At 40.9% G+C, this 27,357-nt stretch overlaps 1 protein-coding gene across 1 annotated transcript; it reads left to right on the top strand.

Annotated features, from left to right (window-relative positions):
* Window positions 1-2,916: 2,916 nt before the first annotated feature.
* Window positions 2,917-25,037, top strand: MYH1 (myosin heavy chain 1). The gene is given in 37 exon segments (XM_058676277.1): window positions 2,917-3,129; window positions 3,221-3,364; window positions 3,492-3,648; window positions 4,711-4,738; window positions 5,469-5,583; window positions 5,681-5,773; window positions 5,893-5,956; window positions 6,584-6,682; window positions 6,776-6,879; window positions 7,004-7,142; window positions 7,586-7,944; window positions 8,080-8,250; window positions 9,029-9,338; window positions 9,430-9,512; window positions 10,635-10,722; window positions 10,805-10,922; window positions 11,185-11,308; window positions 11,428-11,564; window positions 11,650-11,905; window positions 13,378-13,620; window positions 13,729-13,905; window positions 14,575-14,720; window positions 14,801-14,891; window positions 14,978-15,367; window positions 16,215-16,341; window positions 17,894-18,012; window positions 18,129-18,325; window positions 19,584-19,767; window positions 20,047-20,212; window positions 20,301-20,425; window positions 21,167-21,475; window positions 21,561-21,764; window positions 22,080-22,205; window positions 22,296-22,466; window positions 22,803-22,907; window positions 23,006-23,101; window positions 24,781-25,037. Coding segments are annotated over 37 exon segments (5,922 nt in total). The 5' UTR covers window positions 2,917-2,925; the 3' UTR covers window positions 24,934-25,037.
* Window positions 25,038-27,357: the final 2,320 nt, after the last annotated feature.

The following is a 27,357-nucleotide window of genomic DNA, read 5'->3' on the forward strand; positions in this document are numbered from 1 at the left end:
CTCAGTGCCAGTCAGGTGACCAGAGAGTTTTATAGAGAGTTTTTATTAGTAAAATGAAGAACATGTATTCCATGGTCCCTTGCAGTACCAAAATCCTATGGCAGTTATAATCAGTATCTATAGATAGCTGTTTTTGTAGGCAATTTATTTCCACTACTTTAAAGGAAATATAAATGCAGGAAGGAGAGGAAAACAGGATGTACTAGGTCCCAGGTCCTACAGAGATGTGAAGCCACAGAGAAAATAAAATGGACATTTTAAAATTAAAAATCAGAATTTCAAGTGTCGTATGTAAACAGAGCACAGAATACGTATCATGGGGAGCCAGTAAGGGAAGTCATACAGACTGCATACTTTTACAGAGAAATGTCATCTTTCTAAAACTTTCGAGTTTCATATTAGAAACAAGATTGCACAACCAACTTACATTTTTTTAAAAATGAGAAAACCAGGACATCTCTGCTCAGCAAAGCAATACAACCCAATTTCGGAACAAGTCTGAAGTGGAAGTGGAATGATCTGACAATGAATCAAAGGCGACCGGAGGAAACAAAAGAAGCTGTCTATCTTTGGCTAGTCTTTATAAAGCAAGTTTAAACATTACATTTCCAAGCATCCTTGAAAAAGCACAATAAATTCTGGGGGTAAAAAAAATAAAATTATGCTATCTTGGGAGGACTCAACAATCTTTTTTGTAACACTCAGCTAAGAGGCAGAGATCTTCTCCCTGGTATAACACTGCAATTGTGCAGGCAATGGAAAGGACTTGCACAGGCAACTTGGTGAAACAGAAGAGCAATAGGCAACAAAGTCCAGGGATTCTTGGCCTTTGCTGTCTTAAAACAACACCTTACATTATTCCAAAGGCAGATCACTTTCAGATTTCCAACAACTCAAATTATTTATAGGAGATTGATTCATATACTTAACCTAATGTGAGAGGAAATATTTCTAATTATATCCAAACATCTTTAATATGAAGGGAATTAGGCTTGGAGACCTTCATTGCCAAAAAGGTGTTTTGCCAAATATGTTTTAAGAAAGAGGAGGAGGTTACGTGTTTTCCATATTTGATCCTATAAAAGTACCCTTGGAATGAGTATGACTTGTCTTTCCTCATAAAGCTTCAAGGTAAGTGTGTGTGTGAGGACAGGGTTCTGTCTGCGGGACAGAAGGGATGCCTGGCTGCCCGCATGCATGCCACACATCCTTGCTCCTTCTGTCCCTGGCAGCCCTGCCAGCGAAACATCAACTTACTCCGTGGCAATTTTAATTCGATCTTGTACTCTTCCCACTCATTTCCTGTTATCCATTCAGAATTATGCTATTATTGGGAACTGTAAGAATTTAATCGGAAGCCATCTGTTCTGTTTTTTACAGTTCTGACCCACTTCAACAATTCATCTCAGAGGTAAGCCCTGACTTTTTCCCTCCTTCTTCACAGAGTGCTGGGAGTCTTCTGCAGGGGTTTGGACAGTGGTTGAGGGAAAAGGGGATAGAAAGGGGTGGAGCACTTCAATTTTATGGCTCATCATGTTTCTCTTAAAAAATTCTGAGGGGCTTTAGAAGTTAGTTCTCAATAACTCACATCCTTTGGAACATATGAAGATGCTTTCTGGAGTCTTAGGAAGCTTTATGCAATTGTTCTCCTATTTCTATTATTGTCATTTGTGTTTTAGAAGTTTGCACTATAGCATGCAATGTACCACTTCAGGGTGTAAGTCATTTATGGAGAAGATGCAAATTTTCTATACTAGGGCCTTTACTTGGCACTATACTTTGAGATGATGCCTAAATGTAGAAATAGAAGGGTCTGAATCTTTGCTTTGGAGAAGGTGTTTAAACCTACCAGTGGTTTCACAACCTATAGAATGGGCATTTTAAAAAATGAGTGTACAAATGATTGTGACCACTTCTGGTGAGTCAAAGCATTTTAATTGTGTCTTCTGAGTCACTTTAATTTGAATGGAAAAAAAATGCAGAACAGCTTATCCAAGTAGGCTTTCCTGGAAAAGGGAATTTGAAGATTATAAAATTAATTATCTATGATGCTTATTGGCAGCATTAATCAATGTTAAGTGACATGAGACGTACCTTTTAAATAAAAAAAGTATCTGAAATTTTTATGAGAATGTTGGTAGTAGGGCAAGAAAACATGGGTAATAACATTTTGTGGTGAATTGTGCAGAAACAGTAATGATGGGAGAAAAAGCTAACTTTGTTAAAATTATGATACAGGGAAAAGAGAAATTGATGTGTAATGAAAGTGTAACAAGACAGTGCATAACAAAACTCTGCTTTCCCTCACATTGGGCAGGCTTTGTAACTCCCAGATCTATAATGAAGACTTTCACTACATATAAAGCAGTTGCTAAAATTTTAGCAACATATTTCTATTGCTCTTCTCACTCACAAAGCCAGCTTTGAGTCCTTCTCTGCAGCTAGCATGAGTCCTAAGTGTGGTGAAGGACACTACCAAGAGCAGTCCCTGCCTGCAAGGTGCTTATAATCTATTTGGGAAGGTAAAACTCAAGTTGAAAGAGCTGGAAAACATCCTGCTATCATTTTAGCTTTGTACTCTCTATAAGCCAATGACCTGCAGCTTATAAAGATTAATTTCCATAGCAAATGAAACAGACAGTGCCGCTACGGTATCACAGTAGGTAAGCCAGAAACAACAGTAGCAGTTTCCTTCCAAATGCATGATTAAGTGTCTGTCAACACTGGCACAGAACAGGGAGACTTGACATTTCATTTACAACCAAGCCAAAGAGGTGTTCATGCCTGATGTCCTGCTCAAAGCACTCAATTTGGTCTGTGAATCAAAGAACCAATATTTTTTGTGTGAATCTGAACTTCTGCGATCTCTTTTCTTCCTCTGCCAGGCAGGATCCTTAACTGGGCTGCTGCCAAGAACCTGCAGCCATGAGCTCCGATGCTGATATGGCTGTGTTTGGGGAGGCGGCCCCTTACCTCCGCAAGTCTGAAAAGGAGCGAATTGAAGCTCAGAACAAGCCTTTTGATGCCAAGTCATCAGTCTTTGTGGTGGACCCTAAGGAGTCCTTTGTGAAAGCAACAGTGCAAAGCAGAGAAGGGGGAAAGGTGACAGCCAAGACTGAAGCCGGAGCTGTGAGTAAAACATCTGGAGCTGATCAGACTGTGGGAGAGGGCAGCTGACACTTGCTGTGTTTAACTTTGCCTCTGTTGTCTGATTGGGCAGACCGTAACTGTAAAAGATGACCAAGTCTATCCCATGAACCCTCCCAAATATGACAAGATCGAGGACATGGCCATGATGACCCACTTGCATGAGCCCGCTGTGCTGTACAACCTCAAAGAGCGTTATGCAGCCTGGATGATTTACGTGAGTTCTTTCTCATGGTCTTCTGCTCATGCAGGTGGTTGACATTTTTTCACAAAATAGTAACTGGTTGAAATACCCATCAAATGATCATACTCTTTTCTCTGGGTTTTTTTTTTCTTTTGCACAGACCTACTCAGGGCTCTTCTGTGTCACTGTCAACCCCTACAAGTGGCTGCCAGTGTACAATCCTGAGGTGGTGACGGCCTACAGAGGCAAAAAGCGCCAGGAGGCCCCGCCCCACATCTTCTCCATCTCTGACAACGCCTATCAGTTCATGCTGACTGGTGAGTGGCTCAACTGGATTTTCTGTGAATTATTTAGCATCCAGGGTCACAAAATTCTAGAGCCTTTACAGTCTTTGGAAACTGCCTAACCCAACCCTGTGACTGTTTGGAAGAGGTAACTGAAGCACACAAAGGCAACCGCACACAAAGCTGGAGGTGACACTCAGCTCATCTCAGTCAACTGCCATGATGTTACCCCAGCCTCTACTCCACCTCCATTACCTACGTTTATAGTAGGCTGTTTTTTTGAAACACATGATTTACTTCAAATATTTCAGCAATAAGAGTAAGATTAAAAAAAAGAGTAAGATAAGCACAGCTAAATTATGTATGTCAAAAAAGAAATGAAAAAATATGTGTTCTATCTTTTTAGTGTTTCAGTTTCTCGGTGATTGTGTTTAGAGACTTTTACAAGCAGTGTCATCTCTTTAAAGTCATCAGTATGTCTCAGTTTTAACAGTATTTCCTTCACTTAAAATGTTTTGAGATGCATGCATACAGAGGGTCTCCTCCACACTATTAAAAGGATTTTACTTTAACTAGGGCGTTTGATCTTGTTTGAGTTTTCAAACGGTAGTTACAGAACGCTGGTCATACTTATGGTGATTGTGTATGGCACTAAGGCATTTTTGCTATGTTTTGTTTTGAGATCAACTGACCACTTAGGAACTGCACCATGACCTTAACTCAACTAGCAATATTTTAACTTAACAAATCAGTCTAAACTCTTACTACACCATACATTTTAAGTTATCTGCATTATATATGCCATATATATATGTATATGAGAGTTCATGGAAAAATGCATTCTATGTAAAAAGTATGCGTTAATTTCTATTTTTGTTGCCCTAAAATAAGTTTAGCTAATAATTTCATTTTAACACCTTAAGGAACTTAAGATGAAGTATTTTATATTTCTTTTCCTCAGCCTGAGAGGCTGAAGAATACCATCTGTAACTTTATATAGCTAGGATAGTATGGCGCTTACACACAAATGTCCTCAGTACTTTCCTATAGAAAGTTTTGCTCAAGCATACTAATTGTCCATTGTTTTTCTTCTAGATCGCGAAAATCAGTCTATCTTGATCACGTATGTATTCTTATTCTGGGACTTACTGGCATTTTATTCCCATTGGGAAAATGATAGATCAAAAGAAACCAGTGAAAGCAGCAGCACGATTAACCTAGAAGTAGATGCTGTTTTCGCTTCATTACAGGTTATGGGTTGATCGCTTCTTGGCCTTTTGGCTAAGATCAAGTGTAGTACAGGTTATGGGTTGAGTCACACTGTAGAATAGCAGTGCTTCAAAGAATCCAAAGAACTTTCTTTAAATCAGGAAATATAAAATATCTTCTCAGAGCCTGGCTGAAGACCAACACACGGTAGTAAGCAGTCTATAGACTTATGAAAGTAGAACATATTAGGAATACTGCCAGTAATTCATTTATAAGATCTCATTAGGGAATGCATGTGCCTTTGAAGATTTACCTGAATCCTCACCCTGAGATTAAGAAAGCTAAAGAATTATTACACAGTTGTTGAGTGGCTATTTTTTGGACCCATCAGAACCAGGCTTAAGTATATAGAAAAAAAAAATCTGACCCATTTGATGCACTCAAGAAATGCATGCTGAGTAATGAATTAACTTATCTTCTTGTCATTAAAATCCAACATAAGTGATGTGACCTATATGCAGGCTGGAGAGAAAGATCTAGAAAATTTTCTGTCAGAGATATGAAAAAATGCATAAAACGGAAAATGGAAGATGTGATTTCATTTCTTAGAATTTCACTTTTCACATATGTTTGGTCTGTGACAGCGGAGAATCTGGTGCAGGGAAGACTGTGAACACCAAGCGTGTCATCCAGTACTTTGCAACAATTGCAGTCACTGGAGAGAAGAAGAAGGAGGAACCTACCTCTGGCAAAATGCAGGTGAGTGTGATTGTCAATGGAGGAATTCAAGCCCTGTCAGGGCTCTGAAGTAAAAATCCCGAAGTTTCAGATATGAGAACTACTCTTGCTTTTGCAGGGGACACTGGAAGATCAAATCATCAGTGCCAACCCCCTGCTGGAGGCCTTCGGCAACGCCAAGACCGTGAGGAATGACAACTCCTCCCGCTTTGTAAGTCTCTTGGTCACATAGGGCGTTCTCATTGATGCCAGAGAAACAGAACTGTTTCAATTGCATCATTCTTATGTGCTTCAAATTTTGTATATAACATCATCTTTTTTACTTGCAAGGGTAAATTCATCAGGATCCACTTTGGTACCACAGGGAAATTGGCTTCTGCTGATATTGAAACATGTGAGTAGCAGAACCTCTTAAATGGAATCCAAGAATGATAAATGATGGTTCAGAGGAATGCTTTGCAGCTCTTGCTGAGCCTGGGGTCTGTTGCCAAACATGCCATGGTTAATGCCAGTCTTATCCACGGTTCACAGTGTGCTCTACTCATAGAGCTAATAAATTTTGTAGGAACTGCCAGGAACTTTTAGGCTTGTCTGAATTATCCCAGCTTCAGAATGGTTATAATTTTTTTTCAAGGAAAAAAAGCCATTAGGAACAAGTGAAATGCCTGTGGGTTGAGAATATATGATTATTTCTTAGTCTGAGTCTTGACAGCTGTCATTTTCACTCAAAAGTGGCTCTCTACTACAGAGTGACAGGAGACCTTGGGGAGGGAGGGCTCAGTTACAGTCCAAATATCAACAATATTCTACATAGGATATGAAACTGTCTTGGGCCAAGAATGTCTTGCTTTCTTTCTAGATGTGCTAAGAGCAAATGGGGTTGTGTGTAGAGATGTAATATGTGATGCCTCATATAAACATTTAAGTGAAATCTCCAGGGGTCAGTGAAATTTAGCTAATGACAAGTTCCAAAATCTCTCCAGGTCATTTTCTATTTTGTTCTCTAACCTGATGTCTGCAGATCTTCTAGAGAAGTCTAGAGTTACTTTCCAGCTGAAAGCAGAAAGAAGTTATCATATTTTTTATCAGATCATGTCCAACAAGAAGCCTGATCTAATTGGTAAGAAAGAACTTAAATTTATGGGTTACAAGACAGTTATTGCACTAACATCTTCCAGTACAAAATGCATACCTTGAATTCTTTGTCACCCAGAAATGCTCCTGATCACCACCAACCCATATGACTACGCCTTCGTCAGCCAGGGGGAGATCACAGTCCCCAGCATTGATGACCAGGAGGAGCTGATGGCTACAGATGTAAGCATCATGTGTAGCTAGCCTTCCTGCCCCCCACCAAAGAAACACTATCCAAGGCAATAATAACACCTAAATAAGTTAAAGTTTTCTGCCTTAACTTTTGCTCTCTCATCTCTCTTGGTAGAGTGCCATTGACATTCTGGGCTTCACTTCTGATGAAAGAGTGTCCATCTATAAGCTCACAGGGGCTGTGATGCATTATGGGAACATGAAATTCAAGCAGAAGCAACGTGAGGAGCAAGCTGAGCCAGATGGCACAGAAGGTACCAAAAAACATCAATCTGATTGAACAAGAGGACACAGGCTGTTTTTACTTATCTTTTTAAAAATTATTTCTTATTATTCTTTTATGATACAGTTCTGTAGGCTCTGGGATTTCCCATTCTCCTCCCCACCTCCCCCATTGATTTTCCCTCTAATATTACAATGAGTCGTCCTTCATGAACAGTCATAAGTCCATCATGTATTGAAGTGCTTCCCAACATTGTAGGCATGAACAATGTCAGATTCCAGCATCCTACTGTAGGATACAGGCTTTTAAATTTTAAACTTAACTCTCTTTTACAGTCACATTTCTGATAAGTATAGGCAAATTTTTCATAGGCAAATTTATTTTATAAATAAAGTGATTTCCTCAATACTCTGCCCCTATGAATGTGGCCCTCAGAGTATGTCATGCTGGGGGGCCTGAATTCTGTTTCTGCAGTTGCTGACAAGGCTGCCTATCTCCAGAGTCTGAACTCTGCTGACCTGCTCAAAGCCCTCTGCTACCCCAGGGTCAAGGTCGGCAACGAGTACGTCACCAAAGGCCAGAATGTGCAGCAGGTAAGCACATAACCTCAATGAATCATACACTTTACAAGCCACCTAGACATGTCTTTAACAACACTGACACATATTACTCTCTCTGTGAAGGTGTACAATGCAGTGGGCGCTCTGGCCAAAGCCGTCTACGAGAAGATGTTCCTGTGGATGGTGACCCGCATCAACCAGCAGCTGGACACCAAGCAGCCCAGGCAGTACTTCATCGGGGTCTTGGACATTGCAGGCTTTGAGATCTTTGATGTGAGTTGTTTGGGTAAATAACCAAAAGAGAGAGAGAGAGAGAGAAGACAAGACAAAATTCTCCCTAATTAGTTCTGTTTTGCCAAATAACCAGTGGGTTTTCCAAACTCACACTCTGCTGTTTGAAACCCTCAGTTCAACAGCCTGGAGCAGCTGTGCATCAACTTCACCAACGAGAAACTGCAGCAGTTTTTCAACCACCACATGTTCGTGCTGGAGCAGGAGGAGTACAAGAAGGAAGGCATCGAGTGGGAGTTCATTGACTTTGGCATGGACCTGGCTGCCTGCATTGAGCTCATTGAGAAGGTCTGTTTGATTTTTCTTTTCTTTTCTTTCCTTTCCTTTTCTTTTCTTTTCTTTTCTTTCTTTCTCTCTTTCTTTCTTTCTCTTTCTTTCTTTCTTTCTTCTTACCACAGATTATAGTACTACACAGTATTTCAGAATGAAACCAAAAACTCACAGTACAGTACAGTACAGGGTAATGATTGCTAACTTAGAAACAATACACTTTCTTCTGTCAACTCTGAGGTAGCTATTCTAAATCTTTTTCTAGAGTCCAGAATTTCACACTTACAGTTTGCAATGAAATATCGTATATTTAAAGCTGTCTTTCCTTGTAAACAGCACTGACCAGAATATGAATCCTTGGATTCATTATAACTTGAACACAAAGTGCGCATTTCCAGTGCTTTACAACATGGACTCTCCCACTCCAGTCATGTTAAGGTTCACCAGGACTAGTTGATAAAATTACAGACTTTCCCTGCTCTCATCATTAGAAATATTTGCTAGCAAGTGTGGCATGCTTTGGAATCTGCATTTTTAACATGTGATTTTGATGTAGCCAATTTTCAAGTCACACTTGGAGAAACATGGTCAAAGGCTTTTACGATAAAGACAAATTTGACTAGATGGCCTTACACAGCACCTGGATCTTCACAGGCACTTAAATTAATGACGTTTTCAACAAAATGTTGGGTTTTCATTAATCCCATAGAATTAAAAGAACTGGGACTGTTAATGTCTCCTATCTTTTTTAAGCAGAAAGAACTCAAATGGCAATGGTTTCTTTCCAATCTTTCAGCCCATGGGCATCTTCTCCATCCTGGAAGAGGAGTGCATGTTCCCCAAGGCCACAGACACCTCCTTCAAGAACAAGCTGTATGAACAGCACCTGGGCAAGTCCAACAACTTCCAGAAGCCCAAGCCTGCCAAAGGCAAGGTGGAGGCCCACTTCTCACTGGTGCACTATGCGGGCACCGTGGACTATAACATCGCTGGCTGGCTGGACAAGAACAAGGACCCCCTGAACGAGACCGTGGTGGGACTCTACCAGAAGTCTTCAATGAAGACTCTGGCTTTCCTCTTCTCTGGGGCAGCAGCTGCTGAAGCAGGTAAGTTTTCAGTGAATTACTCGTTCGTTCAAAGTGTAAAACATAAACAGAAAAATCTGACTTATGATTGCCTGTGCTTCTTTGTCCTCAGAGTCTGGTGGTGGTGGCGGTGGTGGCAAGAAGGGTGGCAAGAAGAAGGGTTCTTCTTTCCAGACAGTGTCTGCTCTCTTCAGGGTAAACTTTAGCCTCTCTACTTAACATTCAGATATTAACTTTTACTCACTAATGTGGGGAAAGGAAATTAATCTTACAAGGGTGCTAGACCCAGATGCGACTCCAGGAGGTAAATCAGCTGATGCCGACTGAACTGTGTGTGGGGAGTTTCTGGATTGTTTGGAAGATACTTCACTATAGAGAAGACACAAGAGTCAAGAGGGATGCAAGGAAAATACAGAGTAATGAGATGGAAAAACTCTACTCAAATGACCTGCAGATGGGACTGAGTGACACACGAAAGACCCCATTGGGACAGGGTAGATACAGCATGAGATATGCTTGAAGTTTTGAGAACCTCAAAATCATTTAAGCATGTAACTATACATTGGCATAAAATGGAAATGAGCAGATTTCAACAGTTAAGATAGAACAGTAAGGGTACAGGAACAGTGGCAGCAACTGGAGGGTTAGTCAAATGAAAAAAATAAGAAAATTAAGACTGGTAAGAAACTCTTTAGGAAATATTGACATTTCTTTGTGGCCATTTTACTTCTAGTTCAGTGTTAATAACTGAAGCTCTATATTTGAAAAACCAAAGCTTCTACAAGATAGAAAATGTCTCACATTTGGTAACATGGCAGGGGGTTTCCACCTATTCCCAGAAACACTAAAATATGACCTTCTATGGAAGCAGCAAAAGGTTACAGCTCTGTGTCTGTGATAAGAAATGCACATGTGATAGACAGGCAGATAAAACTGAAAACCAGGGAAAGAAAGACCTAAGTGATGTGTAAGAAGTAACAAAACCAGAACACAAATCCGGGCAAAAGAATACAGGTACACTATTTCATATTTTATGGTAATACATTAAATTTGTAGCACACATCATGAAATTCAACAGCAGTTAACAACTAGTATTACAAACAAAAAGTAATATAAAGTTACACTTAGAATGCACAAAAATAGAAAACAGAAGGACACATTGGATCTGCAGAAATTCCAGGGATAACTCTGAAAATTCCAATTTGGTTACTATTCAGTAGAACTAACCCAATGCCAGGACCTTAAAAATAATGTATGTAAATGTGAATGTAAGAAAATAGTGTGTTTTTTCAACGATATATTCCCTTGGGTCCACAGGAGAATCTGAACAAGCTGATGACCAACCTGAGGAGCACTCACCCCCACTTCGTACGGTGCATCATCCCCAATGAAACCAAGACTCCTGGTAAGATACTTCTGATACCCACACAAGCCCCTATGTGTTTGCTGGCTTCCATGACCTATGGCTTGTGTGTGCTTTCTCTCAGGTGCCATGGAGCATGAGCTGGTCCTGCACCAGCTGAGGTGCAATGGTGTGCTGGAGGGCATCCGCATCTGCAGGAAAGGATTCCCAAGCAGAATCCTCTACGCTGACTTCAAGCAGAGGTCAGACATTCTCATTGTGAATTATTTAGGAGGATGTTACCATTTTAATTTTTCACTGGTAGTTTTTCTTATATATTTTTTTCATTAAAGAGAAAAATATTTTTCACATGCATGGACATGCCAAGTTCTGTGAATATAAAGAGAATAGACAAAGGGGAATACATTATTTTTTGTTTATGTTAGACTGCTATGGTGCTTCAGGAATATTTCTTGTTGTGGAAAAAAGTGACATAAGTATCTCCTATTTATTTGGACTAAACAGATACAAGGTGCTAAATGCAAGTGCTATCCCTGAAGGACAATTCATCGACAGCAAGAAGGCTTCTGAGAAGCTCCTTGGGTCCATCGACGTTGACCACACCCAGTACAAATTTGGTCACACCAAGGTACTCTTGTTCTCTATATCTCCGCTGATGGGATACAGCCCGTCTCTGTCCTATCTGTGTCTGTCTCCGTCCCTTTGTTCTTCACATAAAGTTTCTGAATCACAACTGTCTGGGCACAGGTCTTTTTCAAAGCTGGTCTCCTGGGGCTCCTAGAGGAGATGCGAGATGACAAGCTGGCCCAGCTGATCACCAGAACCCAGGCCATGTGCAGAGGGTTCCTGGCAAGAGTGGAGTACCAGAAGATGGTGGAGAGAAGGTATTCATGAAGAAAAGTTACTCAACATCATCAGCCTTGTCATCCTGCTTCCTGCTCTAATCTGACATCTCTTTCTGTATCACAGAGAGTCCATCTTCTGCATCCAGTACAATGTCCGTGCCTTCATGAACGTCAAGCACTGGCCATGGATGAAACTCTACTTCAAGATCAAGCCCCTCCTGAAAAGTGCGGAGACCGAGAAGGAGATGGCCAACATGAAGGAAGAATTTGAAAAAACCAAAGAAAACCTTGCAAAGGCTGAGGCCAAAAGAAAAGAACTAGAAGAAAAAATGGTTGCTCTGATGCAAGAGAAAAATGACCTGCAGCTCCAGGTTCAAGCTGTGAGTATCTGAACTCCTTTGTTCTAATTATATGCTGGAGTTCTTCTGAGGAACCGTTATGGAAAGTCCAGATTCCACCTAATGAGAGACTAGTTGTCAGTCCCTCCTATTTCAAAATATGTTGAAATGTTCTGTGAACACTCACATGTAGCTTCACTAAAAAGCATACTGGGAGAATTCCTTGCTGTAAAGAAGGGGGAAAATAGAAATAACTGATCTTTCCCCGCTACTTTTTTCTAGAAGAATATATGGACAGGAAATAATATGATTTTGTTTCCTTTTGAAAGGTGAAACTAAGAACAGGAGAAAGAACAATATTGCCAAGGAAGTCAGAGAAAATGCTGGATAAAAACATGTCACCTTGAAAACAGTATTATGAATTTTCCATCAACAGTCCTCTAGCAATTTTCTGTTCAACTTTGCTTTTCCATCTTTTCTAATATCCGAAAAACAGCATTATGGCAAGGATAATAATAAAGCTTTTTATAGACAGTGTTCATTTTCTGCAAAGTGTAAGAGGTTGCTCTCTTCATTCTGATGTCCCCAAAAATAACCCAATACCTGAGGAGAAATATTGTGCTCAAAAACCACTGTCTAAACTGTTTTTGTAGCATAAAAAATAAGACAGGTCAGTTGTTCCTACCAAAATTATGAAAAGAAACATTAAATGCTACTATTTCATTTTCTGAATTCAGAAGGAGAACTAGTTGATCTCACTGGGTCTATTGATTGTGGAAACATAATCACAAAACTTCTAGGTTGGATTGGCACAATGACTCTAATGTGCCTTGCACAAATGAGGGTTTTCAAGGTTGGGAAGTTCACAATGCCATCAATAATCAAGACAAAACTGAAAGGGGTATCCCAACTTCATCTAAACCTACTCCTATCCCTTCAATAGTACATGAGTTTCTCAATAGCATCCATGTGCTTGCTTTTTTTTTTTTTAGCATCCATGTGCTTTCCACTTTCTCCTAGTTCTTATGAAAAACAGCCATGCTATTTTCAAACAATGCCATTTACTGTGTTCCAGTCCACTTAGTTCTCCCCATCACTCCAAACTGTTCTGGCATTGCAGAATATGTTTTACTTTAAGTCACATATATGCTATTATCCCTTCCTCCAAGCAACTTACCAAATACACAATTATTTTTTGTTGGCTTTTCAAATACTAAATGCTCCTGAAAATAATACCAAACAAGGAAGACGGATTTGAAAGCATAAGCCATCACAGTAATATAGGTTACAGCAAACAGAACTGCATCATAATTTCTCCAGGAATCATGAATTAAATTTGCTTTTTTCCAGTCTCCAGTGTTATAAATGCCCAACAAATATTTTTCTGGATGGTAGAAAGCCAATAAATTTTAACCTGAGGCCTTAAAGGGTAACTTACTTAGTGTCAACATGCTCCTAAAACCAGAAAATGTCCTGCAATCCCAAACCTAAATGTACCTATTATCTCTTCTCAGGAAGCAGACAGCTTGGCTGATGCAGAGGAAAGGTGTGACCAGTTGATCAAAACCAAAATCCAACTGGAGGCCAAGATCAAGGAGGTGACTGAGAGAGCTGAGGACGAGGAAGAGATCAATGCTGAGCTGACGGCCAAGAAGAGGAAGCTGGAGGATGAGTGCTCAGAGCTCAAGAAGGACATCGATGACCTTGAGCTGACCCTGGCCAAGGTTGAAAAGGAGAAGCATGCCACAGAGAATAAGGTAGAAAACACACACGTAGAAAGGTTGTGATTTTTTGTCATAAAGTAAAACACAGAACCGAATCTGCCAAAATGTAGTACTTAGTCCTAAGTCTCATTACTTCCCAAGGTGAAAAACCTCACAGAAGAGATGGCAGGCCTGGATGAAACCATCGCCAAGCTGACCAAGGAGAAGAAGGCCCTCCAAGAGGCCCACCAGCAGACCCTGGATGACCTGCAGGCAGAGGAGGACAAAGTCAACACCCTGACCAAAGCTAAAATCAAGCTGGAGCAGCAAGTGGATGATGTAAGTCTAAAATGATGTAAAAATATCTTTTTTTAAAGTTTTATAATGAAGTAAGCATAAGTTAATATTCTCATGATGCACCAAGCATATGGGTAAAAGGAAATAAGAGAAATGCAAATTAATGTTTCCACCAGGAAAAGCTATACTAACTAAACAGGTCTTTAACTGGGCTTTAGTGTTGATGGCAATATAAGAGAAGAGGCATTCCAAGCAGGAGCACAGTAATAGCAAAGTTCTAATTATCAATGAGGTTTTTTTTTCTCCCAGGAACAAAAACTATTCTGAATAAGTCATGTAGAAGATAAATTTGATGTTAAATGTGATCTATTATATAATAGACAGTCCCTGTGAAAGAAAGGTATTAATAAAGGTCATGGTTGGGAAATATTATCATGACTTACATCCTGTGTGGTAAAATATTGATCACAATGGATTCTAGTAGGAAGATTCACTAAGCATGAAACCTCAGTTGCAGTTCATTATAATAATGTGATAATGAGGCACACTTCACCTTTTTAATGGTGAATCCTTGAGCTAGATAAATACCAGTAGAATAAATCTGCCTACTTCATAGAAAAATCAAAAAAGTTTGCTCATTATATATGAATTAAAGTTTAAAAGTTCAACCTGGGATAAAAGGAACCGAAGTAATGAATCATCAATGTTTAGCTTGAAGGCTCTTTGGAACAAGAAAAGAAAATCCGGATGGACCTAGAAAGAGCCAAGAGGAAACTGGAGGGAGACCTGAAGCTGGCCCAGGAATCCACAATGGATGTAGAAAACGACAAACAGCAACTTGATGAGAAACTTAAAAAGTAAGTAGTGAGGACGAAAGTCTTATGGGGTGTTTACCATGAACTTTTCATGGACATAAAATGCGTTTCTCTTCTAACAGGAAGGAGTTTGAGATGAGCAATCTGCAAAGCAAGATTGAAGATGAACAGGCCCTTGGAATGCAGCTGCAGAAGAAGATCAAGGAGTTACAGGTAGGCGCCTGACTGCTTTCAATCTAACATGTAAACATCTCTGACTAACACACAGAAGCCAAAGTTGTGTTTTTCCCGGCTTCCAGGCCCGCATCGAGGAGCTGGAGGAGGAGATCGAGGCTGAGAGGGCCTCCAGGGCCAAGGCAGAGAAGCAGCGCTCTGACCTCTCCCGGGAACTGGAGGAGATCAGCGAGCGGCTGGAGGAAGCTGGCGGGGCCACTTCTGCCCAGATTGAGATGAACAAGAAGCGGGAGGCTGAGTTCCAGAAAATGCGCAGGGACCTGGAGGAGGCCACCCTGCAGCACGAAGCCACGGCGGCCACCCTGAGGAAGAAGCACGCGGACAGTGTGGCTGAGCTCGGGGAGCAGATCGACAACCTGCAGCGGGTCAAGCAGAAGCTGGAGAAGGAGAAGAGCGAGCTCAAGATGGAGATTGATGACCTTGCTAGTAACATGGAGACCGTCTCCAAAGCCAAGGTACCATCATGATTTAAGTCTCAGGGACTTCTGCAGGACAAACGGGAGTGTTTCAATAATCGTTAGTAACAGGTGACCCAAGGCTGGGAACTTGAAAAGGAGCAGCCCTGATGTACTCATTCTATTTAACAGCAATAGTGAAATATTATGGAGAGTGAAAATGTCAACTCTTCTAGTTTGAGGGTTTACTACTAGTATTATTATTGATTTATTTGGAAGAGTGACACAAAAGGAGAGGAAGACAGGGACCTTTCATCTGTTGCTTCATTCTGCAAAGGCCCACACCAGCCACGGATAGGCCAGACTGATGTAGTGAGTCAGCAACTCCATCTGATTGTCCCCTGTGGGTAGCAGGAACCCAAGTGATTGGGCCATCACCCGCTGTTTCCCAGGTGCATCCGCATGATATTGGATCAGAAGTAGAGAGGAGCCAGGAGTGAAACCAGCCCTCATACAGGATTCAGGTTTCCCAATTGTCCCAATGGCAGCTTAATCAGCTTGTGTTGCAGGTTGAAGTTTTAAAACTCTTTACATGATAAACTTTTTTGTTTATTTCTTAAACCCAAACACATTTTACTTCTCAGAAACATATCATGAGATGAGTTGGATGTTATTATAATACTAACTTCACTAAGTAATTCGTGAGCGGTTGATGTCTCAACTCTGTCCTTTGTCACTATTTCCTAATCACAGGTCCCTGTTCTGTTAAGATAGGTTTTTTTTTTGTTTTTTAATTCCAAATAAATGAGTAGCATAACTCCAATGGACTGCTCAGATCACTGAAACTTTCAAGTTTTTTTGATCCAAATACATCCTCGAGATGCCTTCTTCCACCTTGTGCATGCAGGGAAACCTAGAGAAGATGTGCCGCACCCTGGAAGATCAAGTGAGTGAGCTCAAGACCAAGGAGGAGGAGCAGCAGCGGCTGATCAACGACCTCACGGCACAGAGAGCGCGCCTGCAGACCGAAGCAGGTGAGGCATTTGTCAGTGTTCTACTTGAACGACAAATCTACCTTGGGGGGTTAATTTGTTGGAAAATTCTGCATTGTGGTATCTTGAGTTAATGAATTACCTCCCTGGAAAGCATTCACTAATATGAACACATAACTAACTCATTGACATGTAGCTGCTTTGTTTCATATTTGTACATATGCAGATAGACAGGCAGGCAGGCCCAAGCCTGCTGTTTTCCAGCATTTTAAAGCAGATTTAACTCTAATCTTAAAAACTTAGCAAACACAAAGTATATCTTCGCAGTGTCTGTATTCACTTTTCAAAATGTGTTCCTGGCTGTTTTTCACTTTATTTTCCTCATTAAAAAAATGACAGGTTCTGGTAGCAAGCAGGTGACGTGTCCAAGAAGGCTTACTCTAGCTTTTTTTATTAGTTTTACTTTGTTTTGTTTTAACTTGATTGCCAACCCAGTCAAATAAGGGAATAGCCAGGAACACAACTCAACTGAGACACATTCAGAAGGACGTTTGCAGAGTGCGCATTGGTAGCCGAATTGAAATTTCTCCGTATTTACTCTTCTTTTTTTCAAACTGACTGGTACCAATTCCTACCATCCAAAGCAGAGGTAGGGAGATAGAAAGTGTTTTATGGGTCATTTGGGATATGAAAATAATCTACAGGTGAAAAGGTTCAAGATCCACTCTCAAATATTGTTCTTTCTAATAAAAAACAAAGCTCAAAATAAGGTTTTATTGTTGGTAGGAAGTGGTCAGTATACTTCATGGGAAACACAAAACTACATTCTCAAGAAGTCAAAATGCTCTTTTTATACTCTCTTCCTCAATACATACTCACTTCCAGTCACTCACGAATATGAATAAAACATATTTAACAAATGTCGAGATAAGGTTTCCAGATAACTAGTTCAACAAGCTGCTGAGAGGATTTCCTACTTTTGTAATGCAATCTAGTGTTGAATTATGAAAGAGTGAAGACAGATTTAAATACCAGTTAGTATGGAGACTGATCAGGCGTCTAGGAACCAACTCATTCTAGCAATGGAAGGACACTCAATGATTTCTTCATACAAAAACACGTTTATAGAGTTTTCTTTTGAACATCATTTCCACTTACAGAGGCAATTATTCAAAGTCTGCTATAAGATAAATGCTTTCTTTCAAGCTGTCCACAAGATAAATTCTTTATTCCAATCAGCTTCCAATGAAAAACTAGTACATTACTGTCTTAGACAAAAAAGAACTGGTATATTCAATTCTGATTTACATTTCTCTTCACATTTCTTCATTGACTTCAGATGTGGTCAAATAATCTTAAATATCTTGCCAAACCTTTCATGCTGTTTCTAAGCAAAATACTTTGCCTCAAAGTTCTCCTGTCTTTTCAGTTTTGCCAAGTTTTACTCATCATGGCTGGAGTAGACATTGATGATTTTTGTAATGCACACTCTGTATCAGGTTCAAACCTGGCTCCCATTCTATGTTCCAGCTTCTAATGTAGAGCCTTTATTTCCAAAGTCAGGCTGAATTTTCTGGCTCTTGGTTGTTAACAGGTGAATTTTCACGCCAGCTAGATGAAAAGGACTCATTAGTTTCTCAGCTCTCCAGGGGCAAACAAGCATTCACACAACAGATTGAGGAGCTGAAAAGGCAACTTGAAGAGGAGATAAAGGTCAGTCCAACGTTTGTCTTTATGCTTGTTTCTGTGGTTCTCTTTGCCTACTTTTACAGATTTACTTCTCATAAAATTCTTATATCAAGCTAAGACACCAATCTCTATGTTCTCAGGCCAAGAGTGCTCTGGCCCACGCCCTGCAGTCCTCCCGCCATGACTGTGACCTGCTGCGGGAGCAGTATGAGGAGGAGCAGGAAGCCAAGGCTGAGCTGCAGAGGGCAATGTCCAAGGCCAACAGCGAGGTTGCCCAGTGGAGGACCAAATATGAGACGGACGCCATCCAGCGCACGGAGGAGCTGGAGGAGGCCAAGTATGCTCTAGACTTAGTTAAAATGGAAATATCAAATAAGTACTACTTGTGAAAACAGGGCCTTATTCCCAAAGCACTTAAAAAATTTGGGGTAATACATGCATGAGACTAACAAACCCAAGCAAGAAAACAAATATTCTAAATTATCTCTTGAAAGAAATTATGACAGAGACTACAAAACGAAGGCAAGTGGAGGTTGAGTAGCGTTTTGTTGTTGGTGGTTGTTTTTAAATAGGAGAAACTTTTGGCTTCATTCTAGCTAAACAGGTGCAGGAAGAGCAAGAGTAGCTTGTCCTGTCCTGTGCCTCTCCTTCCTCTAGGCCTCTTGAAATATGTGGTCCAGGGTGATAGGTATGAAAGAGAAAAATCATCGCACTTCTCTTTGAGGTATATAACTTTGACAAGTTGCAGGAGGAAAACAAAAATGTACTGATAAAGGCCAAAACGCATACAGAAAGGCCCATAATGAGAAAGGAAACATTGTTTTTTAAAGGGTTTATCATGCAATACATTTTAAGAGTTCCAGACTGAACTGTGGTGTTAGGAGAAACTCCACAGAAAAGAAACTGTGTCCAGAGGAAAGCTTAAGATGAAAGACAACTTTTTGCTCTGTGAATAATGTACAGTCTCATTGCTGGGAGTCACATCTTAGTGGCTGCCTCAGAAGAGATTCTGAGGGGAACTCTTGTACTAAAATTCAAGTCAGCTTGGGAAAGCTGCTTTTTAATGAGTGGCCTCATGAAAAACTGGTAAAATATGGAGTATACTTAAATAGACAAAATTAAGTAAATTTCAATTTATGTAACATTTGAGTGCTTACTGTGCGACAGCCTACTAGAATATAAAGATTAGTAAGGCAAGGGTACCCTGTGGAAATGAAAATCAAATGGAGACATGAACAACAGCCATTCAAGATATTCTGTAAGAAAAGAATAAACCAGCTACTCTGAGGTATAAAATGTTAGCTTATGCTTATCAAAGATGGCCTTTCAGCTTGACTATGCAGTACAGCAAAACTGAAATTTGCTTCTTGGAATTTGGTAGTAAGACAATGGGAATAAATTAACATGGCATCAGCTATCTATCTATGATATCTATCTATCTATCTATCTATCTATCTATCTATCTATCTATGATACCTGATAGAGTTTGATTAGCAAAATGTTCCAGAAGTGTGTCTCCATAGTATCAACTTTGAAACAGCCAGTTCTGCCCATGACCTTTCACCTCTTTTGCCCACGTTTGTTTCGCCTTCTAGAAAGAAGCTGGCCCAGCGGCTGCAGGATGCTGAGGAACACGTGGAAGCTGTCAACGCAAAATGCGCTTCTCTCGAGAAGACAAAGCAGCGGCTGCAGAATGAGGTGGAGGACCTCATGATTGATGTGGAGAGGACAAATGCGGCCTGCGCTGCCCTGGACAAAAAGCAAAGGAACTTTGATAAGGTATTCTGTCCAGTGTCTCTTCAGTTGACAATGGCCTGCACACTCTGCATTGTTCAAAGCATCGGGGCACAGTTCTGCAGTTTTCAGTAACTCTTACTCCACTGGCAAGTATATGAGTGAGGGAGGAGCAGGAGGTGATTTTTCTGTGGTATCTATTCTCATTCACAATAACTTTTCAGTCCCACATCACCTCAACTGTGCTTGAGAGCTGCCAAAACAGACAGCTTTCATCCCATCCAACCTTCTCCACTAATCTTCCTGGCATTCCATGACCTTTAGATCCTGGCTGAGTGGAAACAGAAGTATGAAGAAACTCATGCTGAACTTGAAGCTTCTCAGAAGGAGTCCCGCTCTCTCAGCACAGAACTGTTCAAGGTTAAGAACGCTTATGAGGAATCTTTAGACCAGCTTGAAACCTTGAAGCGGGAAAATAAGAATTTGCAACGTGAGTAGGTTTTATCTGTTCTTTAACAAAAGCTATTACACAATGTTTCCCCTCTCTGGACAAATTTTTTACTTTTGTTCACCAACAGAGGAGATATCTGACCTCACGGAACAGATTGCAGAAGGAGGGAAACGTATCCATGAATTGGAAAAAATCAAGAAGCAAGTTGAGCAGGAGAAGTCAGAACTTCAGGCTGCCTTGGAGGAGGCAGAGGTACAGATATTTTTACATGTTCTGAAAAACAATGATCAGAATCAGGTTCTACTGAATGTAAGGACTAGTATATTAGCAGAAATGAAAAATCATCTTTACTCTGTGTACTAAGGCTGAGGATGGAAACTTGACCAAGTGATGTAATAAGTGGTTTATAGAAGTATTCTATGGACATGTTAGGGACTGTGACAGACATTGGAAAAAGAGGTAAGTAAATAAAAGGCCCTGTTCTCAAGAGCATGACCTAACTGGAGAGGAAAAAGTATTAAAAATCAACAGTAACATACTGCAGAAATTTCTCCCATGGGTATGTACATACACAAAGCACCATTTCAGAAAATAAGGGAGAAAATACACAACAGTAGTCTCATAAGACAAACAAGGTGAACATTCCTATTACACAGTATTTTTACCATGCCTTTTTAATGTTCAGATATGTTTAGATACACGAAGACTACCATATGTTATAATTACCTACAGATTCAGTACAATAACATGTCATGTGGGTTTGTAGCTTAGGAGTGACAGACTATGAAATTTAGCCTAGCATACAGTATGCTATATCCTCTAGATCTATGGGATTGTGGAGTGACACAATTAGCTAATGGCACATATCTCATACATATCCCTGTTGCCATATGACTTATGAGGCATTATGGTAGTACAAAGATCATAGTCATTCCTGTTTCTAGAAAACCACGCCCTTCCATTCCCTTAACATTGCCTCTTGTTGTCATGAAGGCATCTCTTGAACATGAAGAGGGAAAGATCCTGCGCATCCAGCTTGAGCTGAACCAAGTCAAGTCTGAGATCGACAGGAAAATTGCTGAAAAGGATGAGGAGATCGACCAGCTGAAGAGAAACCACATTCGAGTGGTGGAGTCCATGCAGAGCACGCTGGACGCAGAGATCAGGAGCAGAAACGATGCCATCCGGCTCAAGAAGAAGATGGAGGGAGACCTCAATGAGATGGAGATCCAGCTGAACCACGCCAACCGCATGGCTGCCGAGGCCCTGAGGAACTACAGGAACACCCAGGGCATCCTTAAGGTAATGGGTCCGGGAGGTGCTCTCAGGAGGAAGGGATGATGGTAGCCCTGAGAAGGGGATGGCTCACAGATGGTTCACTCCACAGGACACCCAGCTGCACCTGGATGATGCTCTGCGTGGCCAGGAGGACCTGAAGGAGCAGCTGGCCATGGTGGAGCGCAGAGCCAACCTGCTACAGGCTGAGATCGAGGAGCTGCGGGCCACGCTGGAGCAGACGGAGAGGAGCAGGAAAGTTGCAGAACAAGAGCTCCTGGATGCCAGTGAACGCGTGCAGCTCCTGCACACTCAGGTGAGTATAGTAATAAAAAATAAAAGGTAAAAGGGATCAAATGAAATTATTGCTGAAATCACTGCCATCCAGAAATTTTCCATAATGTTTCATGTAGAATAAAATTTTGAATTATTTTTTTGTCTAACAGTATTTCCTTTGAACTGTGACAGCAAGTTGATTGTCTTAAAATGTATTCTCAACACAGATTTTATTGCTGGAACAAGAGGCATTATACTTAGTTAATTTAAGTAATGTTTACGAATTTAATGGACTTTCAGGCATCATCATTTGCGCTCATATACTTACTGTTTCTAAATTTGTTATTTTAACCAGAACACCAGCCTGATCAACACCAAGAAGAAGCTGGAGACCGACATTTCCCAGATCCAGGGAGAGATGGAGGACATCGTCCAGGAAGCCCGCAACGCGGAGGAGAAGGCCAAGAAGGCCATCACTGATGTGAGCAGAGGGCCACACACTGGGGAGGAGACGTGCAGCAGGACACGCTCTCTCAGCTCTCCTAACCCAGTCTGTTTCACTGCTGCACAGGCGGCCATGATGGCGGAGGAGCTGAAGAAGGAGCAGGACACCAGCGCCCACCTGGAGCGCATGAAGAAGAACCTGGAGCAGACGGTGAAGGACCTGCAGCACCGCCTGGACGAGGCCGAGCAGCTGGCGCTCAAGGGCGGCAAGAAGCAGATCCAGAAGCTGGAGGCCAGGGTGGGTCTTCAACGCAACATGAATTACCATCTCATTGTGATCTAATGTATAGCTTTGAATACCAAGGTGGTCGGGACTATGCTGAGATGTAGGAGATTCCTTGTTTGCTTGAGAACTTTCAATGGAGTAACTGGACTAATACTGAGCTAGTCATGTAGCATCTGCAGTAATACAGATCATGTACAGCATGCATTGTAGTAATGCATAGTAATCACAGTACAGTCAAAAACAACATGTAAAGCAGAGTAAAAGAAGTATGGTGCCCACTTGAGTAAACAGGGATTCACAGAGAGACTGGAAAGGGCCACTATCTGTAAGATATCCATCTTGTTCCAGGTACGCGAACTTGAAGCAGAAGTTGAAAGTGAGCAGAAACGCAACGTGGAGGCTGTCAAAGGTCTACGCAAACATGAAAGAAGAGTGAAGGAACTCACTTACCAAGTAAGGGAAATGACCTGTCTAGGTTTTCACCAAGTCTGTACGAGACTGAAATCCTGGGTTCAACATACCGAAATGGATGCTTTAACATCTCATTGCAGACTGAGGAAGACCGTAAGAATGTTCTCAGACTCCAGGACCTGGTGGACAAATTGCAAGCCAAGGTGAAAGCTTACAAGAGACAAGCCGAGGAAGCGGTGAGTCCGGGACTTGGGGTACGGACGGGGCAGCCTCCCATTCTCCACTGTGAGCAGGCCAAGGGACTTCACGGGGTGAAAGGAAAGACTAGTGAATGAGGAAGAGCGAAAGGAAAGCAACTGAAAGAAGCACTTGATGAAGTAAGAAGGCACATTTCAGGGAGAGGGCAGGCAAAATTGAGAGCTTTGTGATATGTCCAGCTCAAGGCCTGAAAGGAATCAGGAAGAAAAGGCTGTGAGCCAAGGGGGAGGCCGACCACAAGGTCTCCTAGGAAACACTGAGTACCAGGATTTTCCCTCAGGTGCAGAGCGCACTGGGAAGCCAGGCAAGGTCTTCAGTGGAATCGCCCTTGATCTGATTTACATTTTATGACAGGTTTCTTGGCAACTCTGTGCGGAAGGGATTCTTGGGTAACACAGAGAGGGGCTGGGAAATATGTAAGGAAGTTTTCCAGTTTGTTCTGTGGCTTAGATTAAGGTATTAATAGGGCTGGAATAGAAATGCAGAGGCTCAAGATCTATTTTTGAGGCAGAAGCTACAAGATATGGTAGTAATTTGTGCATGAGAGATGAAAGAAAATCAACCAAGGTTAGTTCATCAGGTTTGTACTGTGAGTAGCCAGGTGAGCGATCTGACACAAAAGTGGGAAAGAAAAAACCAGATTTGCAGGACAAAAAGGAAATAGATTTTGTTTCGAATACATAAAGTATGAATGCCACTGTATAAGCTGGTGAAAATGTCAGGTAAGTAGCTGAATCTAGAAGTCTGGGACTCAAAAGGCTTTAGTTATGTTCAAAGCAACACATTCTTGGCACTCCATTTTATCTACTTTCCTCATCCTTTGATTTCTCTGAAATAGTAATCAACTCGTATCCATTTTCTAAGTGTGTGTGTGTGTATACACATACATATCATAAGGGTGACCCGCCAGTCACTGAGGGCTTTCTTTTTGCCTGAACTCTAAGATCTGAGAGAGAGGGGCAGGGAGAGAGACAGCCAGGCAGAGGATGGAGGAGGGAAAGAGAGCGAGCACACACAGACTCACACCCACACCACAACTTTCACATCTATGACAGCAAGATATGAGATTTCCCTCAAGTTATATTCCTTAGTGATGCTAAGCTTTATGATGTCCTAGATTTGAATGCTGTATTGTGGATGGTTGTAAATGAGACTTTTAAAAATAATGATTATTGGAAATTAAACTAAAATTAGTTTCCTCAAACGCTCTGCAGTGTATTCAAGCATAATCAGAGAACACTCAAACTATTTTTGGAAGCACTGAACTTATTTAATTTCTAACCTTCATTAAGTGGCAATACTTTACATTTAAATATAATAGTTTAGTATGATATCAACTGCTTATATTCATTTCTATCAAATTTGGTTTCACCGTCAGAACTCTAAAAAAATAAATATATAAACAGAGCTGTATACTTATCACATTTAGTAGAAGCCCTGAAGTTCAGAGACAAGTGTCATCAGTACTTCCTTGTTACCTATGAATTCAAAAAGCCTAAGGAGCGTTGATCTGGGGAGAGAGGACAAAACTCAAGGTTTCTTTAAAAATTTACTGGAGTGAATCACCTTTAAGGAAAACAAAATTCAAGACCCACTGACCTGAAATTCTAGAAACACTAAACATTTTTTTCCCCCTCACAAACATTTCTGTTCACAGGAGGAACAATCCAACGTCAACCTCTCCAAGTTCCGCAAGCTCCAGCACGAGCTGGAGGAGGCCGAGGAGAGGGCTGACATTGCCGAGTCCCAGGTCAACAAACTGCGGGTCAAGAGCCGGGAAGTTCACACCAAAGTCATCAGCGAAGAGTGATCCATCCCAACGCTGCAAAGTGACCAGAGAAATGCACATAATGTGAAACTCTTTGTCACTCTGTTTTATACTTATGATTCTGGGAGATAAAAAATTTATCTGCCAAGAACTTGTGAGTCTCTTTTTCCTCCATGTCGTTTGTTTTTAGTGTGCAAAAAAAAAAAAAAAAAAAAAAACGAAGAGAAAATGAAAAACAACCTTCTTACATACTACAGATGAAAGCAGTTAGTTTTCAAAATTCAAACATGCCAGAGCAGCTGCACAAGTCCATGGAGTGCTGCCATCCTCATCCTACCCCTGTGGGAAACAGGAGAAGCCCAGAGCTATTCATAGGCATGCAGAACATGGGCTAATTGGCAAACTTCGCTTGCCAGAACATCACCTAGTCTCTGTTAGTGAAATGGCTGATTTTCTTAAAATATCCCAAAATACATAAAATGAAAGAAACAGTTAAAAGGTTTAAAAAAATTGAGATTAAATGCTGTAAAAAATATTTAAAATGAAAACTATTCACTTTAACCACTGAGTTGAGAAATATGCTCTATAGTTTGACTCTTCCCCATTGCTGCTTTTCCTTATGTGGAGAGGCCTTTTGCTTTGCTTTTAGCTATTCCATATATCTATTTTTGACATCTGACTTTTTATTTATTAAGAATTCTAGCACCTGCCTTCTCTCTCCAAGCAGTTCTTACCAATTTCTTAAAGATTTCCAAATTCACATAAACAATTAATTCATTTTATTAATTCATTCATTTCATTACTTTTCTCTTCACCTCTTCCATAATCTTGCTCTAGAAGATATTTTTTTAAAGTATCCCATCTCCAAAGTCAATAAATCAAACATTTCTTACTGATTTTGTAGGTCATTTTTCAGATACTGCAAAGGTAAATTTTCTTTTTTTTTTAAAGATTTATTATTTTTATTGGAAAGGTGGATATATATAGAGGAGGAGAGACAGAGAGGAAGATCTTCCATCCGATGTTTCACTCCCCAAGTGACCGCAACGGCCGGTGCTGCACCGATCCGAAGCCAGGAACCTGGAACCTCCTTCTGGGTCTCCCACGCGGGGGCAGGGACCCAAGGCTTTGGGCCGTCCTCAACTGCTTTCCCAGGCCACAGGCAGGGAGCTGGATGGGAAGTGGAGCTGCCGGGATTAGAAGTGGCGCCCATATGGGATCCTGGCGCGTTCAGGGCGAAGACTTTAGCCACTAGGCCACGCTGCCAGGCCCTGGCAAAGGTAAATTTTCAACCTATTGACATTGGCAGTCTCAAATCTTTTACTTTTGTCACATCTATCAATCTATTCTCTTCCCAACTCAGCAAATTTTCATAATCTATCTTTATGTCCACTTTAATCATAAAAAGGAATAAAACAGAAATCTTGGAGCTAAGTAATACGGTTAGAACAGAAAAATTCAATAGACAGCTTCAATAGCAGATTCAGTCATGCAAAAAAAAAAAATTAGTGAATTCAAAGAGTATCATCTGAAAATACCAAATTAGAAAAGAAAAAAGAGCCCTCTAAAAGTGAAAGAAGTGTAAGAGACTATAGAGGGCCATCAAGCATACTAATGCATTAACTATAGTAATTCAACAAGGAAAAGAGATATAAAAAAATGGGGCAAAAAGCTTATTTAAAGAAATACTTAAAAAAAAAAAAAAAGAAATACTTACTGAGGGGCAAATGTACACAGCAAGTCAAGCCATAGCTTGCAAGGCTTACTTTGCCTACTGGGGTGCCAGCTTGAGTCCCAGCTGCTCCACTCCAACTTAGCTTAGTGCTAATACAACCCTGGCGGGAGCAGATGATAGTTCAAGTGTTTGCCAACCAATGTATGTGTACGGTTGGCATTCCAGGCTTCTGGCCTGGGACTCCAGCCCTGGCTCATTCTTTAAAGTAGATGCAAGTGGGCCTGGCACATGGCCTAGTGGCTAAAGTCCTCACCTTGCATGCACCAGGATCCCATATGGGTGCCAGTTCTAATCCCTGCAGCCCTGCTTCCCATCTAGTTCCCTGCCTGTGGCCTGAGAAAACAGTTGAGGCTGGCTCAGAGCCTTGGGACCTTGCACCAGCGTGGGAGACCCGGAAGAAGACCCTGGCTCCTGGCTTTGGATTGGCTCACCTCCAGCTGTTGTAGTCACTTGAGCAGTGAGTCACTGGATGGAAGATCTTCCTCTCTGTCTCTCCTCATCTCTGTATATCTGACTTTCCAATAAAAATAAAATAAATCTTAAAAAATAAAGTAGATACAAGTAAGTAAGCATTTTAACTTTTAAATTTCAGAATAGTTCTAAATTTACAAAGCAGAAGTTGTAGAATTGCATATACTCCCACATAGCTCCTTTTATTAACATATTAGTCTATTTGTCAGAATCCATAAACTGTACTTAACTTCCCTTATTTTTTTTAAATACAAATTCCT

The sequence above is a fragment of the Ochotona princeps genome, chromosome 17 (genome assembly GCF_030435755.1).
Source record: "Ochotona princeps isolate mOchPri1 chromosome 17, mOchPri1.hap1, whole genome shotgun sequence".
Classification (NCBI taxonomy): Eukaryota; Metazoa; Chordata; class Mammalia; order Lagomorpha; family Ochotonidae; genus Ochotona; species Ochotona princeps.